General features: G+C 29.5%; 1 protein-coding gene across 10 annotated transcripts in view; it reads right to left on the bottom strand.

Annotated features, from left to right (window-relative positions):
• Positions 1-10,173, bottom strand: part of LOC108565467 (peripheral plasma membrane protein CASK) — a 121,883-nt gene extending 111,710 nt beyond the window's left edge. For 2 of the 10 annotated variants that reach the window (XM_017924951.1, XM_017924955.1), the window contains exon 1: positions 9,944-10,168. In XM_017924951.1, coding sequence (XP_017780440.1) covers positions 9,944-10,123 — 180 coding nt within the window. In that variant the 5' untranslated portion in view covers positions 10,124-10,168. Of the gene's footprint in view, positions 1-9,943 lie in introns of all 10 variants that reach the window. The other 8 variants (XM_017924953.1, XM_017924956.1, XM_017924952.1 and 5 more) reach the window with 6 other exon arrangements.
• Positions 10,174-10,390: the final 217 nt, after the last annotated feature.

Here is a 10,390-nt window from a genome sequence, read left to right as displayed (position 1 = left end):
CGAGTAACGGAGGGTTGAAGCGCAGATTCGTTACCAGCGGATGTTTCTGCACGGTCGGTATTAATTTTAATGATTCCTGAGGGGGGGTGGTGGTGGGTTTTCGCCCAATGTTCATCGTCATTGATGTCGCATTAAATTCCCGGGGATGCGCAGATACATGACTCCAGTCGATCATATCTCTGCTCTCTTCCTCAAAACCCTACCCTACCCTCCTCATCACTGCAGGAGGAAAGCTAAGGACGAATTCGAATGAGACCGAGAGAGATGGAACGAGGAAGAAAACACCGACTGGGTGGATATTTTTGTAATCGAATCTGTCAACGGCAGTCGACTGCAGAAGTGATAGAGAATCTGGGTGGCCCATTCACTTGCTTGTGTAGGCCGTGATGGGGGTAAGAGGTGGAGGCGGGTAAATCCCCCCCCTCAGTCACCCCAAAACGAACGCAGCCACCCTCCGAAACCTGAGGGTGGTTGGTTTCGAGGGGTTTTTGCAGGCGACGAAACCCAATTCTAAAGAGATACATTTTTCATAGATCAATATGGCACGGGCACAAATATTAATATAGAGATAGACGACACGGGGATCCCATCCTCCGTGGACCCGTTTTGCTCTCACTCAACCATAATAACCGCAGAGACGAATCTATTTACTGCGGAACTTAGGTCGAACTGCAGTCGAAGGAAAACAAGCAGAAAAAATGTATATGACGTAGCCCCGGGAAATTTCAACTAGTCCAAGGGCACGAGCTGTGCCCCAATTTCTCTAAATGCTCTGCAAACCATTCCAAACCAAAATTATTACGTGTCTTCTGCCATTAGTTTATTTTTTTTTAAATATTATCTTAATGACACATCAAACCCGATCATATAAACTTTCGCAATGTTTCACTACAACTGACCCTAATATAGAAGTTATTACAAAACTAAAGACATTACTATAATTAAAACTTAACTTTTTATTACTTTCTACTCTTGTATCTTGTCATAAATTTCATGTGTTTATCCTCATAAACTATATCATTTAAGAACGGAAAGATCTATGACCAAAAACCTTATCTGCAATTATATTAAGATATTTTATAAAGTGTTATGAAAGAAACTTTGTCATTTGGTTTTTTATATAATTTTATTATTAAACTACCAAAATATACATTATTCAGATAACAGAATAGATTGCAACTTTTCTAATTAATTTTAGAATATAATTATAGTGACAATATAGAAAAAAAGTATTTCTTATTTCAGGTGGACTCAGCAGCACCCATGAATCTATTGTTGGCTCCCAGATAATACAACAAAAATGCGACGTACGTTAGGTAACGAGTTGTCCGCACCTGATTATGTAGTAAAATCATAAAAATAGTTTATTAGTTTTTTAGTTATGAACGAAAATTGATATATGATGTAATTCCAATATAAATAAACAGACCAATGTAATTGACAAACCTTATTTAAATGAATACATACCCCCACAAAATTCATATATTTTATACAATTAAGAAAATACTTTGTATTTATTTTTGTAATTTTTTTAATTGCAATAAACCAATGTATTTTTCCAATGAAAACTAATAAAAAGTACAGAATAATAGAGACTAATTAAGTTTTCATAAATTAGTTAAAATCCATATAAGATTATTGGAAAATGAATGTCATAAAAACTGATTTATAGTTATTGATTTGATTTCCATTTAATTTCTCTTAATTTTTATATAAATAATTGTTTATAAAATAAATTAAATTCATTTGAATCTAAACAGAATTTCATAGTCATGAGTCGCCCACATTATCTACGCAGGGCACCTCTAAATCAATTCCCTTGAATGGATAGCAGCCTCCGTTTCTTATATTCCAACATAAATTCCTTTCATCCTAAATCGAACCTTATTAAATCCTATATAATTAAAAATAACATTTTATATTCCCTGTTCCCCGGAACCATTGTTAACTCCAGTCTTCTCTCCTTCATTTCCCAAAATCCGAATCCTTCTCCAGAAATCATCTCCGAATTCCTAACCTTATGTCTTCCACGGTTATTCAGAACTCCCCAAAATCAAAATAACACCTTACAACTACTCCCTTTCACCCTTCATCCTTCGATTAGTAAAAAAGAAACTACAACTCTATATATATTTTTTTTCCTTATTCTTCTGTTGTTCATTGTATATTATTATTAATATAATACTAATATTATTTCATAATAAAGTCTATGTTCCCGGGCGGAAAGACCTCGGTCGATAGCCCTTTGGCCAGCCTATTGATATATATTTTTATTATATGTTAAAATTTATTTATGTATAAATTGTACTTTTTTTTCCTTCTTCTTATGTATTAATGTTTGGCCAATAAATTATTATTATTATAGAATTTCATATATTGACTCTTAACAAAACGTTTAACTGGCTTAACAATGTTCATTCATAATGTTCAATTAGTGTACTCCAAAAAAGTAATATCCATCCTTGAGGCCCATTCACCAGGATTGAAACAATTTAATTACACGGATAAATCTCGGAGATACACCTAGTATATAATAAATGTGTTTTGGTAGTCATTAGGTGGACAAGCAGGATGCGGGCCTGTATGAGTAATGAGTGATCTACGTTGGCCTCTGGGATAAATTAATTTTACCTTCCCGCGGAAATTTCCCAGAGGCATATTCCCAACCAAACATTAATGCAAGCGCATCCTGCGAAATTACAGGGACCTGCAGGAACCGCCACACAACAGCAAAGATGCAAAAAAAAAACTTAATTAACCGCAGCTGCATCACCTTGTTTTGCAAACTACCGTGTTTACATTGCAAACAAATAGATTTCAATTTACACAATGAATAAACATATCAAACATTTAATTACTTTTATGATAAAGAAAAACAATAGTTTGTAGAAATCCGAAATATAATTACAATTTAATTAACAAAAAGTTTTGTTTTATTTTCAAATAAATTTCAATTTAATATTTTTCGAATATGGGTTAGCATACGTTTTTGAAGAAAAAAGAGCTTACGCTAATTGAGAGCCTCTATATCTCGTTAAAAGAGCCGCATGCGGCTCCTAAACCGCTGGTTGCTGACCAATAATTTAGTATACTTAATCTATTCACTTGATAAAATCGAAGTATTTAACCCTCGTATAGTTTGAGTATTATTATCATTTAGATCACGGACTATCAGGAATTTCCGGTTGTTATCTAAGCAATGATGAAACCGGAAACAAAATGCTGGAATTCCGGCCGATTATTCAAACGCTCCACCCTTCTTTTCCCCATTGGTCCCGTTTTATTGACAGTAGTTAATAATAGGGGATCGTTTGAGTGTGGCCATTCGGGTTTTCAAGTAGACCCAAAACGAGGTCCATTTCGACACTGATAATACGATCCCAAAACACAAACACATCAGAATTCCATTCAATATCGAGTCCTCAAGATTGTTATTCGACCCGTGTGTATTATTTTTATAATACACTAAATTTACAATCGAAAACATTTATTATTTCCATACATTTTAATACAAATAATGAACATATCATAAATATTTTATATATTTATTTAAACATTTTTATTGCCTTTAATTTTGACCATTTTTTAACCATAAATAACATAAAATATAAATAAAAAATAAATATTATTTCTTTCTCATATTTTTTTTCCACTCGGCTTCATTGAAGATCGTTTCCTTTCTCGAATATAGGGAAGAGCACAAGTGAAAGGGGAGACTAAAATATTGATTTCGATTTCATTCCCTTGCTTATTTATGAAATTGAATTAAATTTCAAGCAAAGTAATTGAATTCTCTGAGAGAAGAAAGTTTAAAATATATTTTTTTAGTAATAGGATAAAATTAAATTGGATTACCCCATAATTTGTCCAATATTATATAAATTCACCAACATTTATATAAATAATACATAAATTTTATTGACCCATAATAATTCATCTAAACATCGACAGAAACATAAAGAAATAACTTTTAAAGCCAACTATGTATATATTTTTATTATAAAAGCGAATAATATAAAGTTTATAGAAGGGAAAAAGTCGTTTCAAATAAGTTTCGCGTTGTATTAGTCGATTGCTTGCAACGAAAACCTTATTTCCTTTCTGCGTTGTTCAGAAAAATACTTTTTTTTTTCGAGCGTTCTCGAAATAAACTTGTTACTCGCCGGAAAACCAGGATATAAAAACAAAATGCATTACAGTAATATTCCAAAAACTACTTCCACATTATATTTTCTTTTATATTTATATCATTTATTATATACAAACACATGTAGTAACTTAAATACACTAAAGCATTTAATTTCAGAATGAAAAAAAAACAACGAAAAAGTTCATTTATTAAATGTGTTTCAAACATTACTTCTTAATGGATTTTCATAAATAATAGAAACGTAGACTACTCATATAATAATTATTATATGAGTATTACTTATATAATAATTATTTTTTCAGTTGCATTCTTATAAATCAATAACTAAAACTTAAATGAATTTTTGAAATTATTATACTTTTTGAAAGAAAGAAAATTCCCATTCATTCATGTTTTTTGTACATTTAAATAAACAAAGATTGGAATGCGAGTAGAAGAAACGTTTGTGTATAAAAATTCACAAAAAAAAACTGTCTGTGTCAGCAAAAATGTAGCAAAAAGAGAAGCGACAATAAACTTGTGCATTCTGAGACGTCTGCTGTTTTTGCTTGTATTTCATTGATGAATAATGCATGCGACGTATATTGGAATGTGTAGTAGACGACGTAGTTTTTATGTTCGTTTTCGAACTTTTATGAATGAAATTTTATAGAAATTTACTATGCATTGTTGTTTTGTTATTTGTGCCAATATAAACAATTTTTTTCAATGAATCAACATTAATAAATATATTATTTACAAACTATATAGAAATGTTAAATAAATTATAATAAATTTAATTATTTTTTTATTAATTGGAATGTGCGTATTTTTTGCATTTTTACGAATTATTATGAATTAATTGTTAAAAATTTACAATTTGAAGTAGATTTTTATATTTGCGTTAATATAAACAACATATTTCAATGTTGATTTAATTAATAAATGTACAAGTGACAAATTAGACAAAAGCTAACATAAATTTAATAAGTTTTTCTTTAAATAGTAAACGTACGATTTTTGTGCATTTCTCTTAGAATTTTTATGAATGAAAATGGGAAATATAAGCAACAAATGTCTACGTCAATTCAACTATAGGAAAATTAAAATAAATTTAATTACGTAATAAATTTGCTTACATTCACCAATTTTTTATGAATTATTTTGTTAAGAATTTGCTTTTATATTTGAGGTTTATCGATTCAATTAATAATTGTATTATTTGAAAAAACCCATATGAAAATTAAAATAAATTTAATTCATTTTTCACTAACTTGTATGAATGAATTGCTCAAAATTTACAATTTGTAATATTTAAATTTTCTCAATTTTATATTATTCCATATTCTCTTGTAAATGAACTTTTTACTTCAAGTTACATTCTCAAATATTTTACTAAACTTTTATTTAACACTTTTATGTTATTTTAAATCAATAATAAGTTATAATAAGATAATAACAGTTATTTAAACTTTCGACATTGTGAAGGTAAAATTCAACGATTTTGTTAAAGTATATCAAATTAATTCGAATGGAACAACCCTTTGGACAGCACGAACAAAAGTTGACCATAAATCTGGCGGAATCGTGATGTATAACTGGACGAAATGGAGTGCGAAAATAATTCGAAAAATGCGACATAGTTTTTTTTTGTTATTCTGCTTTGCTTGTTACTGTTGCGCCCTTCGCAAAAAAAAGCGCGCCTGAAAATCCACTAATTACACGCTTACAAATCGCCCCACATAAATAACATCGTCTACATTACACGAGATCATAATTTACTCACACAAAAAATTAATAAGTTACAATTTTTTTAAATTAATCCAAACTTTCGTGCAAAAATTCTATACCAAAAAATATTTTTTTTTTAAATAATAGAATAAAATAAAAGCAACACAACATATTGTAGATATTTACTAGTAAAAATTAAAATACGTATTTATTTATGCAGTTAGTAAAGCCTTTTTCGCTTCGAAAATTTAACTACAAACTCAACAGTCGTATGATAATAACGTGAAACTAATTTCATTTCGTTGGTTGTCCTCCCCTTAACTTCTATGTGTATTTCTGTATTTGCACTTGTATGTAGATTTTCTGCGATCCGTGACTAATAACATTGTTCGTCCTTTCTCGTACAGAGCTTTTAATTACCCTGTGCCGTTCCCTTTCTCCGAAAAACAACAATATGTTTCACAATTAAATCTGATCATTTCACGAATTTCGCCAAGGACGAAAATTGCAAGTTCAAGAATTAATAGTTTTGTTTACTATAAAGGACCAGAATTTTAGTATATTTCAGAAAACTTTAAGAATACTAAATTGTAAAATTTTCCAAAACCAGATGAAATATTTATGGAAGAGTAATTTTTTGTAAATTTTAATAAAATTAGTGAAAAATTAAAAAAAAATCAATGTAAATTTTAATATAATAAAGTAAAATTTTGGTAAATTTATTTATCTGTAATATTGCAAATGCAAAATTGAATTTTTCTAAAAAAAAAATATTAATATTTAATAAATTTATACATATGAAAATTAAAAAAATCAGAGTTAAAATAAAAAAGGAAAATTTGAAAAAAAAAAATTCATTTGAAATCAATATAAATGTAACTAAAAATAGGGTAAAATTTAGTAAATCAGAATCAAAGTAAAATTTATATATCTGGAAATTTCAAATAACCGTCTAATAACCATTATAAATCTTACCAAAAAGTACAGAAAAATTAGTAAATCTACATATTCGAAAAACGAGATTCAAAGTAAATTTTGTTAACATTTATTTATCTAAAAGTTTAAAAAAAACAAAATTATTATATATGTAAATAAAATTTAGTAACTTTATACCTTCGAAAATGTAACATTAAAAGAATAAAATTTGTAATTTATGAAATTTTAGTAATTTTAAACATCCTAAATATTTGAAGTATATTTTTTTCAAAATTTTATTAATATTATGTAATAGAAACAAATTTTACAGCCTGCCTTCATTAACTTCTACAAAGTTATGTTAATTTGTTATTTCACTCGCAACTAATTAAAACAAAATGTAGAACACAGCAACATAACTGAGTTTCATTAAAAGTATAGTGTAACAAAACTTGATACTCCAGTAAACAAAAAAGGTAATATTATAAAAGCACAGACCCAAACAAATCTGATTCACTTTCAAAACATATCCAGTTTTGAAGTACTCCGATGTTTCCGCATCGATTCGCAATGTTCATATGTTTTCCACGAACAACATTCAGATTTGAAATTACAAAGGGGATACGTTTCGACCCTTCCGCCTTCCCTTTTGTAAATTGAAGTTAATGCTACAGAGAATAAACCAATTTAAATTCCCAACTATGTGTTGTCAATTACGCAACGCATATTGTGATCTATATGTAATGCGAAGAGCAGACAGATATCGTCAATAATTTATTCCGCCACGTTTCGTCGTCGTTCAGATTTTGAATCCGAACAACGCTTCGCCGGATTATAATTAATCGTATAACAATTCGCCCGATGTTAATTCATTTCGCATCCGAATTTAAGTTCAATTCATCACATTCGAAGATAATTTATGGTAAATTCATAAAGCACAGAATATTTCATAATTGCTTATGCTTCATAATTCAATCCTTACTAATTCATTAATTAATTTACACTATACATATTTTAAATCATTCAACAAAACTTATATATTTTTTTTAAATTTATGTTTGAAGAAAATATTATTTATTTCACAAAAATAATTATAAAATTTATAAATTTTTATATGTAAATAAAAAGATCATTTATATACAAATTGATATATTTTTAATTGAAATTATACAAAAAAAAAGTTTCTGTTGAAAGATTGATTTTTTTAATTGTAATTAATTTATTTAAAAAATATTATTAAATAGAAATTTATATGAATTTATAGCGTTAATATCATAATATTAAGTGCAAACATTTGTTATACGAACATTGTTCGCATTAATCCAAGTCATGTATGCTTCCAAACTATGTTAAAGTTTCTTCTCCGACACGAAGATTCATGTTTCAATATTGATTTACCATCCTCATATTTCACATAGTTAGTTTTTACACTATCCATCGAAAAGACTTAATAGGTACGTGCAAATCCAATATAAATTACTTCACCATACATTTCCCAAACTTATATATTTTTAGGAACAATATTAATTCTTCATTTTTTTTATATTGTAGTATGAATTACATTAATTTTAGTTCTTTATTGACAAATTTGTATTGAGAAAATAACTATAAATAAATTTATTTTAAAATGATTGTATAAATAAAAATAATTGATGTTTATTATTATTATTTATATACAGAAACATTCATTGAGGAATGTTAATCGACTAAATTTTACTCATTTCGAAAAAGGACGAAAAAATTCCTATATTTTATGTGCATTCTATAAATTAATGTATGATAATTTATTTATTTACGTTGGTTCGAATACATTTATTATAATTCATGCAACATATGCATGTAGTTTATTTGGCGAACGTTTTGCAAAATATAGAAATAACTTTACCACATGCGCAAAATATGTAAAAAATACAAAATATATATAGATAAAAGAACTTTTGGCTAATTAATACCTGTAGATAAGCAGGTGTTCTATTAAAACGCATGTGTTTCGTGCAGGTGTTCAATTTAATGCAGATATTCTTGCAGGTGTTCAATTTAAATACAGGTGTTTCTTACAGGTGTTTAATTAAACGCAGATATTATTGCAGGTGTTCAATTAAAATGTAGGTATTCTTACAGGTGTTCTATTAAAACGCAGGTGTTTCTTGCAGGTGTTCAATTAAACGCAGGTATTCTTGCAGGTGTTCTATAAAAACGCAAGTGAATCGTGCAGATGTTCAATTAAACGCAGGTATTCTTGCAGGTGTTCACTTACGTAATGAAAGCCTTTGTTTTTTTACATTTACTTAATTCGTTTCGAGTGACATCTGTCAAATGTCAACTGTCAAATTGACAACTTATATAATGTAATAAAAAGAATCAATGTTGTTCTTTATAGTGCAACAACGGAGATTTCAATGAGCTCCGACAAATATAAGTGTAACAAATAATTTACCGGGCATCAGTTAAGATAAATTCGAAAGCCAAATTTAAAATATTCGGAAAAAAAAAATATGTTTACGAAATAAATCCGGCACGAATATTTCTCTCGAAACAAAACGAAATCGCGAGGGATTCGGTCTTATCTTTGGAACGGGTCCAAAGTACGTATGTAAATAATTGATCAACATTTCATAACGTAGGGAGGATGAAAAAGTGGTGAAGGAGGAAGGAAGAGGTATAAAACGTAGGAGGACAGAAAATGTTTGTGAATTAATTGCACAATACCGTGTAAAATATGCCCGACCACGTTCGGCCCTTCCAGCATTAGACATTCATGTATTCAATCCGCTGCATCTTCCCGAAACCTAATTTATATCCCATCTTTTCGCAGCCATCTGAGACCTCTCCCATTTTCCCTTACCTGAAACAAAAGAGAAATACAAGGATTAATAAGGAACGGATTTTGCATGCATTACGAATAAGAATACAGATTTTTATAATAAATAAATAAAGATACAAACAAAGTGGGGGACATAAATTGCAAGGGCTGAGTAAAATGTTCTTGGAGCTGCAGCTGATTTATTTCCGCTTTGCAAAGTCCGTAACTTATAATACAAATGGGTGGCAGCTCAAGCTGCATGGCATTGGCAGATGCCCATAAATACGGCTTCCTCTCTTCCTGCTCCTCCTCATGTTTTCTTATTTCTGCTTAAGGTTGTACTTTTCTTCTTCGAATGGCCTTACCTTCAAGCTCTGCCGCCGGTAACATCTTGTCCTATTTAAATAGTATTTGTAGACGTGCGGAGGAAGGGATCGCTTCGTCTCCTCGCCGATCCACTGATCCCTTATCCCTCCGGGAGAAACAGGGCAGAGTAACGACGACGCGGACGGATAAAAATCCCGCACCAGAGGCACCCGGCTCATCACGCTACAACCCTCTGCACCGGCAACTCTTTAAAGTCCAACCACGACAACCAAGAAAGAGCTATACTTTAGTTACTTTAGTATACGTATAGTATACAGATGCAATTGATGATTCTTACATGAACTAAGAAAATGATCTACCAAAAATCAACTTGTTTTGTCTGTACCCACATAACGATGATATATTATTAATCAAATTACTGCTTATTTGTCTTCAAAATATAAAAAATTAACAACTTATATAAAGTAATCAATGATTTTTTAATA

This window comes from Nicrophorus vespilloides, unplaced genomic scaffold (genome assembly GCF_001412225.1).
Source record: "Nicrophorus vespilloides isolate i.1.1-1 unplaced genomic scaffold, Nicve_v1.0, whole genome shotgun sequence".
Classification (NCBI taxonomy): domain Eukaryota; kingdom Metazoa; phylum Arthropoda; class Insecta; order Coleoptera; family Silphidae; genus Nicrophorus; species Nicrophorus vespilloides.
The sequence above is the reverse complement of the archived record's forward strand: the minus strand, read 5'-3'. Positions and strand labels throughout refer to the sequence as shown.